General features: G+C 39.2%; 1 protein-coding gene across 5 annotated transcripts in view; it reads left to right on the plus strand.

Moving 5' to 3' along the window:
* The window catches only part of LOC105258198 (protein bric-a-brac 1), a 71,605-nt gene that overhangs the window by 14,002 nt on the left and 30,606 nt on the right, over positions 1–26,997 (plus strand). The window contains exons 1-3 of one of the 5 annotated variants that reach the window (XM_011269322.2): positions 6,393–6,501; positions 24,173–25,148; positions 26,573–26,665. In XM_011269322.2, coding sequence (XP_011267624.2) covers positions 24,198–25,148; positions 26,573–26,665 — 1,044 coding nt within the window. In that variant the 5' untranslated portion in view covers positions 6,393–6,501; positions 24,173–24,197. Of the gene's footprint in view, positions 1–6,392; positions 6,502–7,469; positions 8,386–8,452; positions 10,884–24,172; positions 25,149–26,572; positions 26,666–26,997 lie in introns of those variants that run through there. The other 4 variants (XM_025414275.1, XM_011269323.3, XM_025414276.1 and 1 more) reach the window with 4 other exon arrangements.

Raw genomic sequence — 26,997 nt, forward strand, 5'->3', positions numbered from 1 at the left:
AACAATCGGTCTGTAGAAATTGCTGTGGGCGACAATATTATGTACACATGCATGTATACACATATGTACACACACGCGCGCGCGCGCGCGCGCAGCCTGCCTCGTTCACCGTAAACAGAATTATACAATACCGAATGCGCTACCATTAATTAGCGTGACTTGGTGTAGGCGGGATGGCTGCGCACGCGCGTGCTTTTATTTTAACGTTTCCCGACAAAATGTTTTCGCACCTCCAAAAAACAAATTGCGGACTTTTAATTGAGATCCATCGCGTTCATGATTCGGCCTGCTCGAAAACACTTTCCTCTTGCCCCGCCGAATTTTCATCGCGCGTATTTTCGGAGTAATATTGTCTGATAAATCAGCAAGAATGCAATTTGACGTCAATGCGTAAAATCTTTCTCATCCTGTTTAGCCGATCTCGCGCGAATACAAAAGCTTTTACGAGCGCATACCGATTTTTCTCCCTTTTAATTTGTCCACAAGTCTATGATATTTATATTCGCTCGACACGATGCTTCTGTACGGTTTACAAATTAAATGTGCCGACGAATTTTTTGCGCAGCAATGTAAAAGAATATCGTTTACGTTATTGGCATAATTGTACCGTGTTGAAATGTCAATATTAATACGATTAACTTTACGTTACTTTTGAAGATGCGGCATTTTGAGACTGGAAAAATGTGCTAGAGAGATTGTAAATCATAACGAGTTTGCCCCACCAATGCGTATTACTGAGAAGAGAAAAAAGATTTCTATATACGGCGAGATGTATTACTTATGTATGTAGCGTGTCGAGCTCTGATTACACGGCTTGTAAAGCGGAAAAGTTCCTGCTGTTTCTTGAAATCTAGTATCGATCGAGCGCATCGAAACGCTACCACGCGACGAAAAAACTTGGACACAACCGGCTCGAGCAAAACCATCTCGACTGTATACTTTGTAACGTAATGAAAGACGCGAACACGCAGGAATAATCGGTTACATCGACAAAGTTGAATTCTATGAAGCGGCTATTATTCACAGTGTAATGAATATTGTTACGCAATGCGTCTATTATTGTCGAGTATTATAGATAATTTATGATGATTGAACAACGAGGAAAATGATGTATCTTTGTTGAGCTGGTACAAAACAATTGAATATTTTCACAGATATTTTATAATAAATGCCTCTTATATTTAAAAAATATGTCTACAGAAATTTCTTAGAAATATCCATGTTTTTTCTTATTTGTTTAGCTTAGGCGATTAAATCGAATTACATCTGCGAATATTTTTAGCTTGCCACACTAATAAACGAATTTATTTTTTATTGGAATAATTTCTATAGTAAAATAGATTATGTAAAGAGAATGAGAGAAAGAAACAGAGATACTAGTTAATATACAGCTGTTTTTTATCAGCTATATAAATTCTTTACTCTGATTGCAATATTTTAAAAAAATGAAAACAACATGTAAAGAGAGGGCGAAAAATACCACAAACCATTAAAAAAATTAAATATTTTTAATTTTGAAATAAATACATTCCATACAGCATAGAATGTTTGTTTAAATATGCGTTGCATTTATTCGATTGAACATGTACTTGATTCGTTGTACAGTCCTCGTTAAACTTTTATATTATCAAATTTTGCACCCAGTGATATGATCGATTATTCGCAAGTCGCAATTTAATTTACTTCAATGATAAATCGAATTTCGTTCGATATGTGTTGCCAACTTACGTAAAGAGGTATATATAAATTATAAAAATATCGCGCAAAAAAGGTGCTCATTACACAATCTTTTTCAACAGGTCATCTGAGGTCTCTGAGGTTCTATCTTTTAATTTTCATAACAACCAAGATTGCTTCCCCTGCAGTTAAAAGTTGTTTGTTTCATTACTTAATAAAAACACATACACGTGATACGATATGTGTAACTATTTAACGGATATGATTTATACATTTTTCAACAATTTTATATATACTCTCTTAAATATATACATTAAAATAAATGTATATATGTATATTTTTGAGACGCGCACACTTTTTCATTTACAATTTCTTTGGCAAAGTTTTCATAGATTCCTATTTAATAAAAATTCTTTTTTTTTTGCATTTTTAATATTTCGATATATGCTAACATTCACAATTATTGACACTTTGAAAATTTTTTTGCGCAATATATATATTGAAAAATAAATGTTGCTCTTGGAAATTATTGTCTAATATATTTGATTCAAGAAGAACGAAAGGATTTTTAACACATTTTTTCAAGAATTGTTAACGATATCAAGGATATGTCAAGAAATTAATCATGCATAAATATGGCTATTTTGTATGTAAAAACTTTTTTAAAAATTTATGTGCCTATTATCGTGCATTTAAACGAACAGATATCTTAAGCGAGAAATTTATCTGGATGTCAAAAAAAAAGAGAACATCTTTGCAGATACCGTTTCGTATCGGTGCACACGCATACATGCGAATCCCAATTTTATCGCCACAATATGGTCATAATATCAATTCAGAGCATTATAAATAGATTACTGGGATATTCTTGAAATCGGCGAACTTATTAGAATGCACGATCGATGCGATTCGTCGCAAATTATACGCAGTTGCTCTCTCTAATTCAAAGATATTTTCTTTTATTTTAAACAAAAATCTCCACAAACAATTAAAATGTATTTTTCGTTTTGATTGTACGCGTTATACAAGCAGATTAATTCAAAATTCACATCGAGTAGTATTTTTTAGCAATTTTTTGTATTTAGTACATGATATAATCAATATTCAAATATACAGCGTCGCGATAAGTAAATCGTCGGAATTATGAGACGTTATAAAATTTTATAAATTTTTGATTCGCAAGGTAAGCTTCTTGTCATGCTTTAGACTTGTAACAGTCTCAGTGGCTCGCTTAACGAAGCAACAACGAAGATTTCTTTGCGAGAGACGGACGCACGCGTAAATACGACGCGCCGCGTAAACGAAGCGATACGTAACGTTTTTATGAAAACGACGAGATAAGGAATTTCCGCGTTGCGACGAGTTGCAAGACTAAAATCGCGATCGTAAAAAGCAAAATTGCGAAATTCGGCTTGGGGGTTCGCCGCAAAACATTTTCCACGAGCACGCTTAGATATTTACTCCGTGCATATTTAGTAATGCAGTTGTGATATATGTATACCGGTCTCACATTCCCGCGATATTTATATAGGCAAACCAAATTTAAAATTAACTACGCATTTAATTCTCTAAATGCGTAGTTAATTGTCACAATGTTTGCACATTTTGGCCCCTCTTTTGCAATTATTTTAATCTCTTATTTCAATCCTCTTAATTTTCTTAATTTAATCTTATTTCAATTTCCTTTTTTTTAATATACATATAATGCTCATCATTTTATTATCATTTCACTACTGAATGTATTTCTACGCTGCAAAAGATAATGATTACGTATAAGTGATACGTGCATCGGAAATTTTCAATTTTTTTATTAAACGTCAAGTAATAAATGTGAGAGTACGGTTCTAGATCGCGATCCAACGATGACATTCTGCAATCGCGCGTCATTATAACGAGAAGATCTCACTGTGATGCGCTATCTCAGGATTACCTAACACGCGAGCGAGCGAGCGCGCGCGCGCGAGGATGCACTTTCGGCGACGTCACGAGCGTCCGATATGCTGGCCGGCCAGCAGCTCGCACAGTTGTGCGAAGTAAAAATAAAACGGCGGGCTCTATAGCAATTCTCTCCGTTCACGCAACACGCGCGCGCCGTGCGTTACCTAAGAACGCGTAGACGCGCAATTCAGCGTAACCGCATGGTTATAAAAAAAATGATGCAAGAGAAAAAACAACGGACGCGTGGTCGCGTCGGATCGATGCGTATAATATATGTACGCGATGACGGTCCATAATCGCGTTTGACACGCAGGACCGCAGATGTCCGAAAGCAAGAGCAACCGCTAACCCTCTCACGTGTGTGGTCCTCTTCTGTGGCTTTCTTTTTTCCATCTCCAATAAAAGAAAGGGAGATCGATCTTTTGAATCAAGTTTGATTAACAATACATTTTTCACTGGCAGTTTTCTAATTTTTTCATTTTTTTAATTTCAAATTACAAGATATAATTTAATAAATCACGTACTCGAGGCTCGATAAATATTACTTTTGTACAAAATTTATTAGTTATTTTCATTTTTTCGAATTAATATCTGGTTAAAAGATTTTGTCTAATCTTGTCAGCGTATTGTATACTTTTTTCAAATCATTGGACTGTAGAATAATATGCGATAAAATGTGGAAAATATTCTCGAAAACGACAAATCATAAGTATTAATTATATGTGTTCAATATGAAATTATTAATTACGATTATACAAGACGAAAAATATTGGTAAGATACCAATTTGGTTTTTCCGCTTTGGTTTTTCTCAAATAGACTACGTTTTATATCTACGCATCGATAGTAAATCATCAATTTATGAGTATAATTTATGAGCAACGATCGTTCGATAAAGATCACGAAGCAACTTTTTCTTCGTAAATCCGCTGGCAATACATGCGTCAATGTATTACTGCTCTTTAGTCATTTTCGATAGATATTTTAATCCGTAAAAATTTCGTTAAAATTTACGCGGCATATTTGCCGTCGTGCAAGCTGCATCTATCATTTAACTTTATATAAGCTCGCCATTAGCCATATCTGAAATGTCTTTTTAAAATAAATTTACGAAGATAATAAATTATTATAAATATTATTAAGTATAATATATACATTTTCCTGTTATTATTAAAGAAAAGGATGTATGAAATATAAATATACGTATAAATTTTTTGCCGGTTAATTGTCTCTCGCGAATTAATTGGTACGGGATGGAAACGTACCAAGTTGAGAAATACTGATCCGATCGCACACGCACTACTTATTATTACGTCTGTCTTTCTGACGCGGAACTGTAAACGAGCATCGGACGCAATTTGCGTTACCTAAGAATCTATATAAAAGCAGAGTGCATCACCGCGACTCACGATAGACAAATACATATGCACGCATTCCTCCGCAAAGTTTAATAAAACTTGCAAACGAAGCAAACGCACGTACATGTATGACACACTGCAAGAATAGGATATAAAGGATAAGAAAGAAATATAACGTAACAATAGCAACTCGTAATCTGAGGAGTAATTATTTATTTTTAATACGGAAATAATATGTATGATTGAGTAATAAAATAAATATGAGAAGAGAGGAAGTTTTTTATCGCATGGAATTTTAGCTATTTTTATCAGACATCGATGTTTATACAAAAAGCAATATTATGTAAATGACGGAAGCGAAATTTTATTGAGAGAAAGGGCGAAAAATATATAAAATAACAAAAATTTGTTTATATTATTGATAAAATTTCTGCCCGTAAAAAATTGTTCTCATTTATTCACGTAATAAAACAGTGATAGATAGCGGAATATGCGCGAAGATTGCAAATAAAATATCAATTTCACAAATAAATATTAGTTAAGCGATGTCGGATTTCTTAAACGACGATATTACCAAGTATAAAGGCCTTATAAATTATCACGCTGTAGGATTTATCGCAAAAAATTTAAAAGCATTCAATTAAGAGCCTACGTCGATTGTTTTAAAATACAAGCTTTATCGTACTTGTATTTTCATCGCGTTTATTTCACAAGGACTCTCACACAGATTTCGCCATGAAATTCTATCGGCAAACTTACGAAGGAGTCGATCCGTCATCGTTAGACAGGCGAAGGAACACGCAGCTACGTTCTATATTCCACGTCGAAAATAATAATTAGCTTCCACGCGCTCAGCGTAACGCTCAATGCGTGAGATACTTTTACGCGTCCCCCTCCCTACCATCTTTCTCTCGCGGTGCCTATCAAGCACCCTTTCTCATTTTCTCTCCGTCTCCCTCGGTTACTGGCAACATGCGTACTTTTTCGTTTGGTCCAACGACGCCTATGCCGCGGCTACGAATCGCGAGATTCGCGAGGGAAACGTGCGCGACGTTGTCATCGATACGTGTGTGCGAGTATCGGTGCGCGCGCGGCTCGCCGAAGTGTGCGTGCGCGCGCACGCGCACACGGCGTCGCGGCCGCGGGTGTGTGGGTGAGCGCGCGCGTGCGTGTGTACGCGGCGGTGCGCGCGTGAGCGTTTCACACCTGACTATGTACTGCGCGAGTCGTGCGAGCGACCGTGGAAACGCGATGAGACGATCGCGAAAAGAGCGCGTGGAGGAGCGCGGGCGACGCCGAAAATCGCGTGGACGGACGCGCGGATTTATCGCGCGGCGCTCACGGCGCTCGGCCGCGCAGAATCGATTTATTTTGTCGGTACGGTCTGCGCGGCGAACACGGTAGGTTAGTTGACCGCGGGGCCGAGCGAGCGCTGAGCTGACAGTAGGCCGGCGACGTCACAGTGGGCCGGTTCGAGCCTTCCTTCATTCGATTCAGGCAGGCTCCTCTATTCGTTTTACATGTAGCAAGGTAAATATTGAGACGCGGTGTTCGACGTTTTTTCACGAGAGAACGCGGGCCCAGTGCGCGGATCATTATTCTCATCGTTGTCGACGTCGTTTTCGTCGCGGGGGCGGACAACCGTCCCGACGTTTTTGTGTCGCGTGCGATCCCGTCGTGACGAATGTTCGATCTCGCCACTCGATTAAAAGGGAAACGAGTATCCGTTTACATCGGAGAGGGTGCGAGCACGACAATTCTGTCCCTTTCGTCCACGTTCGTCGACGTGCCACGTTCGTTAACCGCCGTCGTTGCCGTCGCTGCCACTGACATTCCGCTGTCACCGCTGCCTGTCATTTATCTATCTAACGAGTTTGCGGTCAAGTAGATGAGACAGGATGGAAAGGAGGGACAAACGGGGAGAGAAAGAAACGGAGGAGAAGGAAGGAGATGGAGAAGAAGGACGGCGAGCGAAGGGATCCACGGAGAGAACGAGAAAAAGCGTGACCTCGCGTCACGCGAAAACCGCATCGCGAGAGACACGCGCCAAGTTTCGCGCTCTCGGATGGCGTTTCAATTCGATGTCGATCCGTCGATCCGCATCTGCGCGCGTTGTCCGACGTAGCTGTCTCAAAGTGCGAAGCAAACGACGGATTTTCCCGTATCTCCCTCGCGGGGCTCCGATCGGGGGAAACGACGGAGACACGTGAAACCGCGCGCTCTCTGACAGCTCTCTGACAGTCGACGGCGGCGCGTGCACGTCACGTTCAAGAGCGACAGCCGTGAAACTTAGAAATCGACACACTCGTGCGACCTTGCACGGCCCCCCCGAAAAGTGCTGGCAGCCAGCCGCCTTCGAATCTCGCGGCCGATCCCGTGCGTTTGTCACGTCGTGACGTGGACGCGCGTTCGAAATAGTTTGGTTTCCTCCTCGGAAAAGCCTGGCCAGAAGCAGAGGGAAAAACAGAGAGAGAAAGAGAGAGAGAGAGAGAGAGAGAGAGAGAGAGAGAGAGAGAGGAAAAGAAGGAGATCTCGAAACGTACGCTCCTTGGCACGGTGGCCATCGCGCGTGCCGCGACGCGCCGCGACACACGTGACAGTGAACAGTGCAACGCGTACCGCGCGAGCGACGCACCTGGGGCCGTCGCGCGAGCAGACGTCGAGGAGGCGAACGCGTCTCGCGGGGTCTCGCGCGCGGCTTCCGTCGTCGCGACGCATCTTGAATCGCCAATATTCCTTTTCGAGCGGAGACAAAGTCTGTCTGTCTCTCTCTCTCTCTCTCTCTCTCTCTCTGTCTCTCTCTCTCTCTTCCTGTCTCTCTCGAGCCAGAGGGAGGAAGGGTGAGCGCGTATTTATTGCCGCCATCTCGAGCGCGAATTTGCAAGAAAAGAAAAGAGGAAATGTTAAAGGAAAAAGTACAGAAGGATATTACGAGAAAGGTGCGATAAAGCGCGCGCGTGCTGCTCGAGAAAGAGGCACGTTGCGAGAGTGCGTGTTTCGTGAGGCACCAACACGGGCGGACGAAAATACCTCACGTGCGTCGAGAAATTGATGAAAAAGAGGGAGGGAAACGTGTAGGGGAGGTAAACGGCGGGTCGTTTTTTCCGAGCACGACGACGAGAGAGCCGAGGAGACGAGGAGAATTCGTCGACGCTCGTGCACGAGCAAAAGTAAAGTATGACGGTCCCGAGGAAATCTGGAGCGATCGAACGGCCCTCTCCTACGAGAGCGACGCCGAGGAGGCTTTAGCTATCCGAGAGCATCGAGGTATTCTCTCGCGGATTTCACCTCGCAGCAGCAGCAGAAACGGCAGGCGTAGTGACGTAGATTTCGAGGTGGGCTCATTCCAAATTCCTGCGAATTTGATCGAAAACAATTAATCCGAACCATGTTATGCGAAAATGACTCGAGTTGGTAGGTTTTTGTTTTTTTCTCTGCTTTAATTTATCGTTATATGTCATATATGTGGGCAAGTTTATTAAAATATTTAATTTAAAGACGTCTCTTGATTGACAGTATTACGGAAAATGTGACAGCTTGTGTCGCGAATCGAGGGATACTTTGGGGCAAAATTTAGACTAGAGGAACGAACGACACGCACAGTTTGTTCTCTTCGAAACGACGAAACTTTGCGTATTAAGGTTAATTTATTTATTAATTTGTCACGTAACGCGAGAGATTGATTTGTTTTCCCTTAACACGATTAAAAGTAAGAGAGAGAAAACGGGCGTTGGTAGCAAAGACATTTTTTGCGAGCGTTCTTTACATTTTTTTTTATAAATCTATCTCACTCGACAATGTGCAAACTTTTTGTCTCTTCGAGTTTCTTGACTGACAATGATCCAATAATAGGTTCTAAGCGCAGCGCGCTCGCTTCTGCGTGGAATTTTCTTCCGTGCCAACATCCACTTTTGCCCTTGGCGGGCTCTCTCGCTCTGCCCTATCGCTTTAATTAGTCGAATTCGCCGTAAAGGGGCTTTAACAACCATTGTTAAATCCGATCGTACGCATGGAAGTAAAGTGCAAGTGGTAACGGTGGCACGCGCTCTCTGTGATCAAATCCCGATTGCCGCAACGTATTTCAACAGTTCGAACCTTTCGCCTAGAATCACCTTCTGTTTCCAGCTACATAATTCGATTAGCTCGATATTTCGTACGGATTCGTTGAAATGATTTTTCACGTCGAGATACGCACCCGTTATAATCTTATTTATAGTCTTAGAACGGGACGAATATTGTGCGTACTTGAAAACGGAATGCGAATTTTTGTTTAATCTGTAAATTTTCACGCGAAAGAAATCTCACCGATAGTCAACATTTGACGATTATCGCGTAGATTTTCCTTATAATCGATGAAATCTTACAATCTTAATCATCTAAAAGAAATTGTGTTATCAAAGTTATCGATTCGAGTTATTTCATTCTCTAATATTGTTAGAAAACAACTTCGAACGTGTAGAATATCCACGACATTTTTCTGGAAAATTTGTATTCCCTTTCTTATCGGGTCGTCAAAATTGGTCACCTTTTCGGACATTTTTTTTCGCGCTTTAAACCCGAGATAATTAGCCCCAATCATTTCCCATCTTTCTTTTATTTTTACATTTCATTACGTCGCGACACCTTGCCTCCCCCGCCCTCCCCTCACGCGTCTAACGATGACGATAATAGCGTTTCCGCGATCGACTCTTGCCTTGACAGAGACAGACCGCGTGACGTATCGCTCGCGGCGAGAGGACGAGAATACCGAAGACGTCCGTCCTCGTTTCTCGCGCCGCGCAGTCTGTCTTCGTCCGAGAACTGTATCCGATATTCGGAGCGCTCGTGTTGTACGTACGTCAGAGAGACGTCGGATTTTACAGCAACTTCAATAAGAAGCCGTCGCAATACCGTACTTGGAATACGGTAAATGCTAAGGTCTCTCGCATTCATTGCAAATACCAGTGTGATAATTTTCATCCCGGATTCACACGTTGCTATTTGCACGAATTTGACGTAACGTTAAATTTACGTATTCCATTTACCGTAAACATATGAATTGCAGTCATACGCAACGGAGACGAGGGAAATATTTATTCCGCGACAATCGTCAACATTGACGATCGATATTTGAAGAGGGAACAAAATCGAAAGATGAATACGCAGTGATCGAGTCTTCGATTCCAAGTAAATAAATTCTGTCGTAAAATTATATTAATGCTTATTGCAACATTATCACGGGCACGACTCTTTCGGCAATACGGCCCTGCGCTCCAAGTAGCATAGACATTTGACGTTTCGCGAAGGTCGCGTGTTCCAGCTCTCCCTCTCCCTCCCTCTCTCTCTCTCCCTCTCACACGATACACACACACACACACACACACACACACGCACACAATCTGTCCGCGTCTCGCTCTAGTCTTTTTCTACTTATTCTCCTTGTCTGCTTTCCGCGCAACGCGTACATACGCACATACACACCGTGCATACGTTCCGACATTTAACGATCGTTACGCGTTCAATTGTTCACCGTCGCCGTCGCCGGCGAGAGACTAGGCGACTTTCCGAACGAGAGCCGCGACGATGTTTTCCGCGGCGCGTTATCGGCGAACATGACATTGAGGATCGGCCGAGAGAGAATTGCAACGTAACGCATCGCGGCGTTAGCCGCCGCTATCGTAGATACCGCGACATCGCGATGCGCCGCGCCGCGGCGTCGATCAGCTGGCGTCGCTCCGTCTCTCTCTTTCTCTCCTCCTTGTTGCGCGACACCGACGACGGGCACGCTCGCCCGTGCTCCGTGTCGTATGCGTAAAACCTGCCGCTAATAGGATGTGCAGACGCGCGTTAGACATTTGCTTCTCGCGTGGATTGTGTATAGGATGTGTCTTGGAAATTCGTCGGGAGATTTGCACCTGAGAGGCAAACCAAATGTAAGTTGAAAAGCTCTCATTTTTTTTCATAAATTTCGAAAAGCGCGCATCACCGAAATAAAATAACGTTAGGCAAAATCGGCTAAATTGGAATTTGCGCGCGTAAAATAATAGGTATTTTTAATATATGTTTGGGATTTTTATGTGAAAGATATAATTTGGTTAAATTATATATATTTCGTGTATTTGTATTTTAAAAATTCCACGAGGCAATCACGCATTTGATAAATTTATTATTTTCCTCGCTATATAATAAATAAATACGTAATCGAAATGTCAAATAGTGACTAAACCAATTGAATTGAATTTGCTCCATTCTGCTTCTCAGGTACAGAAATATTTTTTATATTTATAAAATAGATTTAAGAAGTTTAAAAATCGATTTCTAAAATTTTTTATAATCTTTTTCAGAACATTATATTTTTGTTAATGTATTTTGCAAGATGTTATTCTCTTATGACTTGACGAAAATGCTAAAATGATGAAGAAAATAATTGTTATAATCGATTTTTAAATTAAATATATTTATTTCCACCGTATTTCCTTCGTTTATATAATTTGTCTTATATGTATGTATATTGTAATAATTTTGATATTTATTCTCGAAATGTATTATATATAAACTTGTAGTATCGTGTATTCTTCTAATATAATGCAGTATGTAATTCTAGTTTATATATCATATTTTTAAAAAAAGAAAGATTATAACAATTAGTACGCGGTTAAAATGATATTATTTCAAGGTATAATTATGTTTTCATCTCTCTCTTTTCCTCTTTCTTTTCTTTTTCCGTCGCGAATCAGATGAAATTAAAAAAATCGCCCGGTTCACGCATCAAGGCAGCGTAAAAACAGCCTCATCTGGCTGTGGCGAAAGAGAGAGACCGCGGTATTTTGTACATTTTCTGCACTGATTAACGCATTCTCGTGTCATGAGGTCGTTAACATTGATAAATCAAAAGAAAGCGATGCGTCCGAGATTCTTGTTCTGTCGAAGCACCGATCGAATCATTTTTACTCGCGGTAAAAAAGGTAGAAGATATACGAAACAAACCTTTTACAAGATTACTTTATTTTGGAAAAAATTTAGGAAACAATGATGAATATTTAAATTAAAAGTAGCTTGAACGATTGTTTGTCATATCATTGAAAAGGAAAAAAAATTAAAAATGAATTTAAATGTCAACATTTATTTCAAGATAATTGACAAATTTTGTACGTTTTTATTTTTATTTTTGGCATCAAATTCTCTTTTGTATATTTCAAATCTTTGATTTTTATCGAGTTAATATTGAATTTTTTTAATTAGTAAGCAGAGTAGTTGCAAGCACTATTATAACGCAATATTTTGGAAGAAAGTGCGGATTAATTGATACGAGTACATAATAAAATAGTACGATATGTGTATTTTTACGCATTGTCATATATCGGCGCGAATTATCGGTTTATAATCATAATCACGATAGATAAGAGCTACGTGAGAAAACTTGCCCGTTCGAGAGTTAAGTTGTTAAGAGCGATAGACGTTCGTTTGTAAATGTTTCCGCGAATCAAAGAGAAATCAATGCATTCTGATAATTTTTATCGACAGATTAATCCAATCGTTTTTAAGCAAGAATAAATTACTAGATAACTCTCTTGTAAAATTGCTTCTAATTCTCGTTTCAAATTTTTCACATTTAATCTTTATTCATCTATTGTTTTCGCACACACGAATTTATATTTAATTATTTCTGGGTTGATAGTTTTCGAAAACATTATTTATAGCAGGAAAAAAGTGTTTGAAATCTTTCCTCAGAAATACATACACGGTTATTGTTGCCAAGTATTTCTTCTTTCGCAAAATCGAATTTTACGAATATTATAAAACCATTCTCGCGTTTTTTCTTCGAATCTTTCATGAATTTACATATGCATATCAAAAATTAAAAATAAAGCGATAATCTCGAGCCGCTCTGGATATCAGAAGCTCTTCGTGCGCCTGTATATTTTCGCTGAAAAAAAAAAAAAAAAAAAAAAAAAAAAATTGCGTAACAGCTATCTATTTTATCGTCATATCGGGCCGGACGACTTAAATCGGTTTCCACCGGTTCACGATCTTTTGATTGGCGGCATTCTACAGAGTGATTTTCGATGGGCACCGCCGATGGGCGGTTTTGCCAACAATCCCGACGTACATACGTACCATGTATACCCCATATATGTATATACATATCGTGATCATTTTTAAAACGTGACGGAGACAGACGGGCGAGGCGCTCTCGGGCAAAGAGATAGAGACGTAATGATTGCAATATTCCGCCAGTAATTGCTCCAGTCGGCCGCACCGTTGAAACATCATTCGCGCGCGCAAGTCGTAGATTTGTTTTTCCCCTCTCCCCTCTTACCGCGCGTGTCGCGCCCCGCCGTCATGCCGTCGGCCGAAATGTCATTCTCTCGCGGGGGATTCGTTTTCTCTTTCCCCGACCGTCCCGATCTCTATCCGATGGTCCGCGATCGTCCCTATCCCTACCTATGACTACCGCTATTCTCGATGCCATTCATCGCGGTTCGAAATCGATACGTGCCATTAAATGCTGGCGATGCATTAAAAACGGCCGATCGAGTCACGGGCGGGGGCGGGGGCCGGGGGGGAGGAGGGGGACATGCGCTTGATTAGATCCCGGATCCTCGTTAACGCCACGTTTATAATCCGCAAATCAACTTTCGACTTTCGTCGCGAAAATATATATATATATATATATATATATATATATATATATATATAAGGGGCAAAAGTGACGTACGAGTATCAAGTATACCGACGTGAAATAAATATATAAGATAATTATAGCGTCTATCGTGTATCGGCGTCGCTTAAAACTTTATCTGACCGTAGTTTAATTAATTTTTCTTTAGCGTGGCCGGTGTTATTAAAAATATAAGATATCGATAATTTTGCATGGCCTCGATACTTGGGCGAGCCTAACGCGATGAAACTTTCACAACTCGTGTAAAAAAACCGCGGCACGGTTTTAAGCATCCTCGCGTTTCCTTCTTCTCCGCGTCTGACACCCCCTCCCGCCGTTTTCCCAAATGATTTCCCGATGCGTAAGTATCTTTAAATATCGTTTGTCGATATTCCCCATTTCGCGATTTTAATGACAATACTTTATCTCGACCTACGCGTCTCCGTTCTTTTTAAACGAGGAGAGAGAGACCGATAAGAGGGAGCAGCAGCGCTCACGAGCGTGTCACGCGCGTGAAAGGAAGCCCCCGGCAAAAAGCTCACCGGGGTATTAGTCATTGGTAACCAACCGGAGCTTTTTCGTCGTGCCGTGCGATTCCTGCAGTCGTGACCGTCGCTGCGGCTGATTTATGGCGAGCCATCGTTATTTTCGCCTAGCCTAGCCCGGTTAGAAGACTAATCTAGCCTCGCGCTTTTCTTCCTCTCTCTCTCTCTCTCTTTCTCTCTCTCTCTCCCTCGATGTTCTTTCTTTCATCTTGCAAGTTCTTTCTCTCGCGATTTCTTCGCCGGTCATTTTTCTCTCCTTCTCTCCTTTTGTTCTTCCTCTTTTCTTCCTTCTTATATATCTTTGCGTGTCCGTTTCTTCTTCTCTCCCTCCCTCCAGACTATATTTTCTACCTGCCCCGGCTCGATTCGCGTTTAAACGTGGGTGGGGAAGAGGCCGATCGTTACTACCGGTTAACTACGGCTAGGTACTACTAGACATCTCTTATTCCCCGTCGGAATCTCGTAACCGAGTAAAAGTACTTAGCGAAAAATATAATCAACGGGGTTGGAATATCTTCTCGTTGCCGAAATCCACCCGTTACGCGTCAATTTCGCCGAATAATTAAGTCGAAAATCCAGATGTCATTATCTTTGACCGATCGTGACTCGACGATGTCTATTTGTCTTGTTGGTTGCAATCTTAAATCTATTGATTCTTTTCGGCGAATCTATTTGTTTACGATTTACATAGATTCTTAGGTACATTTTTATCATCGTCGTTATACATTTTCATACATATGAGTCCTCAGACTAAAGCGATCAACTTCACTTTTTGCATTTTCTAAAATGGAATTAATCATCTCTATTAATATTTCTATCTTTTGATATTTTGTACGTTCTATAGAAGCAAATATTTAAAAAATCTGCAAATATTTAATGTCTCTTTTCAAAATCGATCGCGTATTAATTGCGTTAGAAAAATCCTGTGTAAACAAAAGTCTCGATTCACTATCAACCATGCAGGTCGATCACGGCATAATAATAATATAATTCTCTCTTCATTATATTATATTGCCTATGTTGAGCCATTCGATTATTCCTCGCCATTAATTTAACAAAATTTGCGTTACACCGCGCAGAAACAAAGCGTAAATTATTACCACGATCAAAATTACCGCGCCGTCATTGCGGTCTGGTTCGTTACGAGCGAACGATTTGCTCATTCTAAAATTCATCATTTAATTATAATGCGTTACAACCGCTGTCACTCCAACGATAATCCCGGCTCGCCGAATCGGCTCCTGGATTTCGCGTCGATCGCGCCGATTCCCATCGATCCGTGTCAAGCGACTTGTAAATTTCGAGACACATAATACACAAAGTACTCTAGATGTCTTTGGATGTCTTTCCAGTCTTCACAAATCCCATGTATCACCTTTCCCTTTTGACGAGAACTTTGCTAGAAATTTATATAGAGTTTTAATCTTTAGTATTTATACATAATATCTCTTGACAACCCCTATTTAACTTTGTCTTTATTTTTCTTTCCATTTTAAACATAATCAATTTTAAAATTGACAAAGCATTAGTTTTTAATTTTGAAAATATACATGCTTTTCTGTATTTTTCTTAGCAAAGTTCTCTAAAAATTACATGTAATTAGAGAGAAAAATTAACATATTCGATAACTGCAAGACACCTGTATTACTTTGTTTATATCCTACTATTCTTATTCTTTTTCCCTCCATTTTCCCTCAAACTGACGTTCTTTTTCTCACAAATGGCAGTCGATAAACTGTTTGGAATGTCGTCAAAGTTGTAATGAAGCACCATAAAGTTACGACTGCGTCTCTGGCGCAAAACTCCGACAAACTTTCGAATATCGCTGTCCAGATAAAAGTTTAAGGAGCTTTTCAGCAGTATGCGCGCTCGCTCGCGTTTGATGCGGCGACAAAAACGCGAATAATCCGATGCATATTCTTTTTAACGAATCGGGATTCGATATTTTCTCAGCGAAAATTTGAGAGAAAATACAAATTTTATTTTATGTCAAAAAATTGTTTGAAATATAACAAATGTAAATAGATCATAATAATATCTTCAATTATAAAATGTCTCGATTAATTTTTAAACATTTAATTAGGAATTATTTTGCCACATTGTAATTTTATTTTATGACTTACATTGTTTATTTATAGAGTCAATTTTCATTAATTTGTTTCAATTTTTACTCTTTTGAAATTATTAATTATCACTTTTATCGTATATATATATATACAATGAAAGATAATCTCTATGGAAATACTTTAATTCTATAAATCTAAATAAAGACTTAATTTTTCAAAAGTCTATATATATATATATATATATATATATATATATATAGACTTTTGAAAAATTAAGTCTTTATTTAGATTTATAGAATTAAAGTATTTCCATAGAGATTATCTTTCATTGTAACCGATCATATTTACATTCTACAAATGAAATGAATAATAATAAAAACACAAAAACTAGAAAATTTAATAAATTTGAACAATTTTTGGAATAAATTTTATGATAAATAATCGACATATAAATAATAAAATATAAATAATAATCGACATAAAAATTATTTGGATAGATTGGCATTATTCAGCGTGTGCGTATATTATTAACGAAAATATTTGTCATGTAATTTTTTGATTTGTGAGACATTCTTCGTTTTATTTCTATTAAAAAACACTAAACGACGGACAAAAATAGTTAAATACATATCGTATTCCACATATACATGTACATAATACATATTGTATTCTAGTTTTAACGATTAGCAATTACTTTGCTCGCAATTACTGCCACCCGTAAGACTCGAATGGGGGTGTATGTTTCTCTTGTTTAGCCCTGTACCTTCGTTATCTCCACGGCTTCGGCCACGATATATCGTCATTAGCCTTCACGCATCGTCTCGCAATACGCATACGCTCGCTAATTAACGCAGGCCTTATTTTTCTTCCAAATAAATTTGCCCACAGCTTTTAATTAACTTGAACATTCGGCCGAAATGAATTTATTATCTTGCTCGGCTCTGATAATCTCGGAATACGACAATCGCTCGGTAGTCATATGTCCTGCGTATTTATAAGCGCGTGTAATAGTTGACTCGTGGAAACAGGATGTCGGGAAATATAGAGTATTGGATCCGGTCTAACGCGATTGGAAAGTCTCCCACGCACTCGCTTTATTTTAAAATAATCGATTATAAATAACGAGCTGCCATTTTTCCGTAATGTCAACACTTGTTTAATATCACTCAAAATGCCAAACATCAAAATATAAATATGTCGGTATATTATCTCTCGCGAAAAAAAGTTGCTAAAATGTAACTTTAGAAAATCTTGCTCGAACTTTTCTACAAATGCGTTACTGATTTATGCAATTCCCTTTTCATGGAATGCGCTTTTCTTTCCATTACTCGGTTATAAAGAATTCTTCAAGAGAGGTGCGTTTTATTGCGTCTATCAATGAGTTTTGTAATGGATTACGCTTTAAATGATATCGCTATATATAGAAAAATGTCTTATCAAGCTCTTTAATATGGCATGCATTACATATAATCGTAGCTGTATTTCTTGGACGCGAATTCGCAAAGATATTGTCGATACTTTCCGAGACTTTTCTAGCAGCAATTGATCGCGATAATTTATATTCGCCTTCTAATTAATTATTACTATTCCTAGATTTGTGCAATCAATACTTATCTAGATCATGTGAAAATTATCAAGCCTTTTTTCTCTCTAAATACGACAATTTTTCATAGAATAATATTCTAAATATGTAGAAACACGTAAATTTGCATCATCTCCTCCGAGGAATTTCTTAACAGGTTTCACAAAATATGGGTTTAAGTTTTTTCCTGGTTAAGTGCTCCGACAGTAAGGTACATTATAGCGTATAACAATCTGTAAAAACGTGCGCGTCGTTGCATATCGCCAAGAGGAGCGTCGCTGGTATTGTACTCTTAATGACTTCGCGGAACTAAAAAAGGAAAGAGAGGGGGGAAAAAAAAAGAAAAAGAAAAAGAAAATAATCCTCTCACGCTTCTCCGGAGTGCGGTGCGCGCGTGTTTCGCTCGCCGCGTGTGCATATTCGTGCTGTTTGCGGAAAATCTGCGCGTGTCGATCGTGACGCGCATCTGCGAGTCGCGCGTGCGTGCGGCCGCGGCGATACGGAACGCGCGATTTCGTAAGACGCACTTGACGCAAGCCAGGGACGGATCTAAAGCGAGTTTTCGACGTGGCGCGCGACACAACGCGGTTTCATTTCCGACGCGAAATCAACTTTATCCGCTTCGCGAGACGATATGCGCCTCTACTCCCCGGGAGAGAGGATAGAAACACAATATCTTATTCAAATATCTCAACTAAAGCGTCAAAAAGACGCGACCGATATTTTCGAGTTCCTCTTTTCGGATCTCTCTCGATGATGCACATATTTATGTACATACATTATAAATGTACCTACTGCTTATATATCTATTTGTATTACGTAATGTCTTATTGTTGTTTTTCCGATTACATTTCTTATTGCATGTGGAGAAACGGTAATCGTCAACGAAGAATTCATCAAGTCCCTCTTTAATGAAAATTCGAAACATATATTTGAATTTAAATGAATAATATCTCGTTTCTTAAATTGTCAAAATTTCTTTTAAAAGATCTTAATTAACCACGCAAGAACTGGCAACGCGAAAATTATTCGTATCTTCATATTTCCATTGAAAAGAATTTTTTCCTGTTTCAAGGAACATTATCATACGAACGTGTGATGTTTATTGCAAGAAACACGACACAAAGACAGACGTAACGCGCAACAAGAGAACGTGTCAGACGGGAGAAGATTCGCGAAATGAACCGCTCGTTCCTCCCAATCGGAGGGTTAAACCGACCGATATCTCGCCGAGCGCGTTATCCGTCCCACACACATACACGTAGGCGAACGCGTATCAATTAACACGCGCCACGACGGATCATGCGTGCGACGTGCGCAATCGCGAATAGCGGCTCGGCCATGTATAAGTACGTAACAAACACGCGCGCCTCACCCACGCGCGTCACACTCGCACACGGCGCGCTACGCACCGCCGCAAACTTTTTCCCCACACCGCCGCCACGGTAGCACCGGCTAATTTTACCGCGCGAATCGCGCGTGCAAGTGGAACACCGTAATCCTGCAATTTATGCGGCGATTTATGCGCCGAAATGGACCTCCCATCGATCGACTTCTTCCATCGCGCTCTCTCGCGCGATTTCTTCCGACGTTCTCTCTCTTACGATTTTCGCTGCGATTTAAAAAAAAGAAAATCTTAATCTTTTAAATTTGCCCACGAAAGGAAAAGAAGTTGAGAATATAAATTCAGAATTTATGTTCAATAATTTTGAAAATATATAAGACAAAAGAAATGTGCGTTTTTTTCTTCTTTTCGTAGGATTTATTAAGTCTATGTATAAAATGAATATATGTATGTAAAAAAGTTATTATAATATTATATACAGGGTGTCCCAAAACTCATAATCAATCTTTCAAAGACAGATTCCTGGGATCATTTGGAGACGATTTTTCCTCAGTGAAAATGTCGATGAAGGCCATCATTTTTTGCATGTTCCCGATTTTTGTCATCATATATCTTTGTAATTAAGTCTTAAATTAAAATTCAATTAAAGTAAACTCTATTTAAAATTAATCGAAGAATGTGGTTTTGTTAATATTTTATTTCTACAAAGCTTAGTTTACGAAAAACCCTTTATTTCCAATCACTTATAATTCGAAAATTATTAATGCCTCGACATTTTCGTTGAGGAAAAATCGTCTTCAGATGATCCCAGGAATCTGTCTTTGAAAGATTGATTATGAGTTTCGGGACACCCTGTATATATTAGAAATGATATTGACGTCAACATTCCGATTGTAAACAAGAATTTAGGCCAAGACAACCAACAAAGAATCATATATCTTACAAGATGCATCGTGCCAAGTTTTACGATTAAGAAAAATGTCATATGACAATCGCAACTGCTCCGGTATACTTCCTCTATTAATTTTAGATTACCGTAGATTAACGGCTGATAGTCACACAATTTGTTCCGATAAATTGTTTTTATTTTTACACTATCAACAGATATAATCGCTCGATAGATATAAACAATTTCAAAATTCCACGAGATACATTTGATATTGTTGCATCGCTACGTCTCTGTCTGTCTTCGTTGAAAAATAAACATGGATGATTTCATCTTTTTGTGTGCTCACAATTGGTTAAGTCTCAACTTTACGCAATAAAGGCAAACGATCGTTATAATTCTATTGTCACGATTTACTACTTCTAAGGCAGTTTGCACGGATTTGCGGAACATTATGCGAAGAGGAGCAACTCGAATGGAACACTCGCAAAGTTTTCGCATTGCAAACCGCGCATGCATATCGTACATAAATGGATTGACCCAAAGAAAACCTCTGAAATGACATAAATAACGGCTTGCGGGCCGTATCGACTTATATAATAATGCATCGTCGCCGTTGCCGCTATGAACCACCGCAGAAAAATCACGCAGGAAAATTAAGTACACGCACAGTGAGAAGGAAATAATCGCATTCGTAATACACATTACTTGGAAAACGCGAAAACGAGAAAAAGTTGGAAACATTTGAAATCTGTCCATGCAACGATCCAATCGGTGAATTTTTTTTTTGCGAATTAAAAAATTCATTATTAAAAAGGAATGCGAACAAACACTACATATTTTCTCGAATACATAACACGCTTTTTTTCTTTCTAAAAATGATTTTCAATATTTTTATTTTAAATGTTTCAATATATATTTACGTCACATTTTTTTAAATTTTAATTTCACGAATCTTTAAGGGACGTCAGCTTAGGAAATCCTTTCAGAAAAATATTCAGCACTCGTGATACAAATGCCGACGCCGATGATGATGTGGTTGCCACTGGCAGGGCGCCGAATGCCTGCATTTGAGAAAGAGACACCATCATCAAATACCTTTGCTTTTATCAATCTTGATAAATGGCAATTATAGAGACAGACTATCGGAGGAATCTCTTTGCGACAAGCCGCCGAACGATTAACAATCGCGCAAAAATCATGTTCCGATTCATATCTCTCAATTATTTTCAAGATTACAAGAGTGATTTCTTGGATGTGTACTACAACAAAGGAAGCGAAAGAAAATTGCTAAAGAGTAAATAGATGAAAATTAGCGAGGGATGAAATTTTATAAAACGACTGATGACGTCAAGATTTAAAAAGGAGATTATATTTCACTACTGAATTAGAAATTAAAGTTACTAATAGGGGAATTAATAGAAAATAATGTGCTAATAGAAATTGCAATAACGGGAATAAATAGGGATGCTAAGGATGCGCGCGTAACAATCTAAATAAGTGCAAACAGTTGACAATGTACTCAATATTGTGCGCCGGTGTATACGGCTTCGCCGCTCACTCCGCGAGCATTCATAGATATGTACATCCACTTTGGGTTCTTAACTTTCGCTATTAAGCGATTTCGCTGAAACCGGTACTTGTGAGTAAAGTTTGCAAAGCGCGGCGAGAGAGGAGAGAACCCGCGCCAAACTGCAGTGTTTATTGCGCGGAAAAAGAGCGGCAAGCCGCGCAGCGGCGTTCTTCCTCGGATTACTCGGTCAATTTCTCCATTCGCGAATAATAAACTGCACACACGCGCGCGGATAACGCATATGTGCTGTTCGTTTTTCTTTTTTATATACATATTTAATACGGCAATATATCTAACGATCGATGCGACTCTATACTCGGCTCGAAAACAACTATATCGGATGCGTGACGCACGATTGTTACAGGAAAGTGTGAACTGATGTATTAGATTCGACAAAAAATTATTTAGCATTATTCGTTTATTTTTATTTATTTCTTTTTAATAATAAATTTTTTTTTAATATTTCGTTACAAACAACAAACACATAATAGAATTATTATTTGTATTTTTCTTTCATGCACGTAACATATCTATTTTATCATATTATTATTACATATTTTAACTTTACTATAAAATTACATATAAAATTACATATAATAATAATAATAATAATTATTATTATTATCATTATTATTATTACATATATGTTACACGTATTTGTATATTTTATTCTTTTGTATTTATTTATAATTATCGTTACAAATTTATATATTAAACAACAATTATTAATTTACAAATTGTAAGCGTGGAGGATGCTATTTGAAATTCATCACATACAAGTAAATTTGTTTTAAATTCGAAATCGTATACGCGAAATACGAGTGGAAAGCGTTAAATTCATAAACCTATTAATCGATACCCCATGACAAGACTATTGTTACATCTTTAATGAAAATAAACTTGACGCGAGTTGGCAAATATAGTTTTTACCGCTTAACGGACCTAGCGCTTCCGGCGAAAAAAAAAAAGTTTCAAAGATTCCGGTAACAACCGACGTTATAGCCGCAAAACGATGAAATCAATGCGTAACATGCTGTGCCGACGCTATATTTAACCGGCGAGAGTGCAGGTAATTCCTATAACCTTTCTGGCACAATTGACAGGTGCAATTTATCTGTAGCTCGAATGCGCGCTATGCGCGAGCCTCTGTTTTAAAACGCTTGAAACGCTGATCATTCGCACTTCGACGTTGTTTCTCTTGAATTGGCGATACAGCAACATCGCATAGACTGCTGCGTAATTGGCGATACGAAGCGGCATCAAAGAATATCCGCTTAATCTCCCAATTGTCGATTTTTCATTATTGAAAGTATTCAATCTTCCCATCGTTATATCGACAAATAACGATTCTTTGATTCTGATCCGGAGCAAAAATCCTGAAAAGAGAGAATCTTTTTTTGGAATTTTCTTTTAATTTTTTTTAAATAGATTTTTCTTTTAATTTTTTTTTAAATAGAATTTTCTTTTAATGTTTTTTTTTTCAAATGGCCGATAAAGTTTTGTCATTTCGTAATTTCCCTTTTTGTGCTCACGATCGTTTAAAAGTATCGACGTGTCGATAAGGGTTTCAACGAAGGGAAAAAGTCGCCAAGACTTTTTGGTGAAACGAACAGAGACGGAGTTTCGGACACCGTATATACGACGGAGGTTTCCGTCATGCATCGCCGTAATATCGCGGGGGCTAAGCGAATCACGCGAATATCGTGATGCAGTACATACACGCCATCGCGCATATAGCCGCGGATATATCACGCGAATGCACGTTTACGCGAATAACGCTTCGGCATAATTATATGTGTGCGTGTCGCCAGCGTCGGACCGTTCACATGTCCACGACACGTGCGTGCGCGCCGTTTCACGCATTAGGCAGCGGCAATAAATACAGTCGAATGCGGGAAAAGGAATAATAAAAGATAAGCCTGTGTATCGTCAGCTGATATCGGCCGTGCATCTCCGGATGTGCTCGAATGCGCCGGCGACGAGCGCATAAACATGCGTTTGCAAAAGTGCGTTGGTGCGATTGTCGTGAATCGATATACGCTGCAAAATATACTCTTTGGATAATAAATCGTAATTACAAGAATCGCATCGTCTCTCGCACCCTCTCCACCCAAATATTTCGTAATAGCTTGATTTCGCGATGATTTTTCCTCGTGGAATACTGAAATAATTTTCCTTTGACAAGAATCTTGTAAACTTGGTGAATGGTTCTTTATCGTAACTAAAACATATTTTATTTCAAGAGGCAAATTACTCGAATAGATAACAAAATTCTCTTTTTTAGTTTTAAATGGACTCTATTTTTAACTTGTCCATTTGAAATTTTAATGATCAAGCTAGGTTTAATGTTCAAAAAACTGCGAGACGATAACATTGATCGTTTGAAATTTTGTCGAGGGAAATTATTCAACTTTTGCTCCTCGCGCATTTATCGAATTCATAATGCAAAGTATATACACATAATAACCGCGAAGAAGTAACAGCTGGGCCACGTGACGCGGTACATTTGTAGAGAATGCTACTCGGGCACGAGTGTCGGAGGATACAGGTCTTTCTTATACAGCAGGGTTGCGGGGTGCAGTTCAGACATGGGAAGTGAGCATTACTGCCTGAGGTGGAACAATCATCAGAGCAACTTGCTGGGTGTGTTCAGTCAACTGCTGGAGTCGGAGTCGCTGGTGGACGTGACACTGGCGTGCACGGAGGGACCGTCGATACGCGCACACAAAGTAGTCCTCTCCGCGTGCTCCAGCTACTTCCAGGCCCTGTTCCTCGACCATCCGAACCGTCACCCCATCGTCATCCTAAAGGACGTACGTTTCGCCGAGCTACGTACCCTCGTCGACTTCATGTACAAGGGCGAGGTAAACGTCGAGTACTGCCAGCTATCGGCCCTCCTCAAGACAGCGGAGAGCCTCAAGGTTAAGGGTCTAGCGGACATGACGAATATCAACGCAGCGGTAGCATCTAGGGAAGAGCAACAGCAGCAGCAGCAGCAACCGCAACCACAGCAGCAGCAGCAGCAGCAACAGCAACATACGAGCACCTCCGACACGTCGCGGGAGCATCATCGAGAACGAGATCGAGAGAGCATAAAGGAGACGAGCGGCAAGGATAGGGAGCGAGAATCGAACGTCACCGCCGGAGTATCGGCCGGTACCAAGGAATGCGAGCAACAGCAACAATCGAGCAACATTGCTCAGAGTACCCCAAGCGAGCCCGCGGAGGCGGTGGACATGACGGATTGTTCGCCGTCGCCCGCGGGACCCGGTAGCCCGTGCCCGGGACCGCTGGCCCTCGACCGGCCCAGGAGGGACTCGGAAGACGCGGCTAGCCTCGAGGAGACGAGGGCCGGCTCCCTCAGCCCGATCTCGGTGCACAGCGGACCATCCGACATGAGTCTCAGCAACAACACCGGCGGCGGCACGCCCGGTGGCGTGCTGCCGTTGAATCTGCCGCAGAGCCGGCTTCCGTCCCCGCACAGTACCGAACCCCTCGCCGGTCCGTCGGGCTTGCCCCCGGTCCAGCAAGTTCCGTTGGTAAGTAACGATAAGATCAGTTCTTGTAGAGGAAACTCAGAACCCTAGTCCCGGGCAAGTGCACAGAGAAAAATATCATTCTACTGCCAAGAAAAGCGATTGCGCTCAGTTTATTTTTCTTTTTTCAAGTAATAGTTTTCTTCAACAAAGAATATATTCTTGATAATAATCTTTAAATATACTCGTCACAAGTGTTGGAAAATCTCATTATCATGTACTCAAAAGAAGAATTTATTTTCTCTTCGAGAATATTGTAAAGTTGTATCGAAGAAAAATCGAACTTCCTTTACGTCAACTCTTGTAGTAAGCAAACCAAATTTTTGTTTTAATTTAATATTTTTGACTAAAATACTGCACTTAAAATTCAGAATATATTCAATTAAATTTAATGCTTGTGGTAAATTTATGATATATTTACGGATATACAAACTTATGATATACTTAAAATAAATAATATTTACTTGAATACAGTATGCATTTTTCTCTGTGTGGACTCCAGAGACAGCTGATGTATAATAATATTTTTTTTTTTCTTGATATCCAGCAGTGAATTAAAGTATAGTTTTTTTACGTACTAATCTACAATGTTATGCTTAATATATCTGCCAATTAATAATGTATATTGCTTGCCCGGTTGCGTTAATAGATTATTCAAATAACATTGATACGAATTACAAAGCTTCAAGTATAAATAAAATGTCAAATTGTCATATATTAGATTGACATATATAATTAAACTTATATTCTAAATTTGTTAAAAAAATTGACGTCAAAGATTCTAAGATACATTTATAGAAAGATGTTGATATGTCGATATAAAGCTTAAGATTCGATATTTTTTAATGTCGATTTTCTTTCACAAAGTTACAATTTAAAAAAAATATATCATGAATGTTTTCGTGCCAACATAAACTCTGTCAGTAATTCTGCGCGAGAGATTCTTGTGAGTGATCAGCTTAAAACATCGATGTATATACTGCTTGCCCGGTTGCGTTAACAGATTATTCAAATAAGATTGATACGAATTACAAAGTAAGCTTCAAGTATAAATAAAATGTCAAATTGTCATATATTAGATTGACATATACAATTAAACTTACATTCCAAATTTATTAAAAAATTGACGTCAAAGATCGATATAAAGCTTAAAATTCGATATTTTTTAATGTCGATTTTCTTTCACGAAGTTACAATTTAAAAAAAAATATATCATGAATGCTTTCGCGCCCACATAAACTCTGTCAGTAATTCCGCGAGAGAGATTCTTGTGGGTGATCAGCTTAAAACATCGATGACTTATTGCCGCAATTATTACGCAAAGGAAAACCGATGACAATTTTGACGCTATCTGTCACATTGATTTCGATATCGCGCATTTATATATTACTTGGACGTAAACCCGATGGCACTCTTTTCTGTTGCAGTCCCTGAAAAAAGAGATGGACTGGGAAAGGTCGACCGAGGAGCGTAGCGCGAGCAGCGAGATATCCGCAGACTATAGACTCCCACCAGATCCGGTGAGTCTCCCTTTTTTCCGGCGAGTCGTCTCTATATATATATATATATATATACATATTTCCAATTTATTATTGACTACTTTTTATTCTCGTATCCTCTCTTTGCTCTGCATTTCTATACATATATATATACCTATGTATACATATACTATTGATAACCGTTGTCGTCTCGCTCATCCGCAATCGTCGCCAAGAGTGGCACGTTGCGGATGAGACGACGATGTACTGCTGCGCCAAGTCCCTCCAAGTTGCAACTGCAATTACGCATTGCGATGCATTATGTATCGTATTTACGTCATTATATTATAATCAAGTCACGGCAGATCGTTCGT

This window comes from Camponotus floridanus, unplaced genomic scaffold, assembly GCF_003227725.1.
Source record: "Camponotus floridanus strain SB8 unplaced genomic scaffold, Cflo_v7.5 scaffold8, whole genome shotgun sequence".
Taxonomy (NCBI): domain Eukaryota; kingdom Metazoa; phylum Arthropoda; class Insecta; order Hymenoptera; family Formicidae; genus Camponotus; species Camponotus floridanus.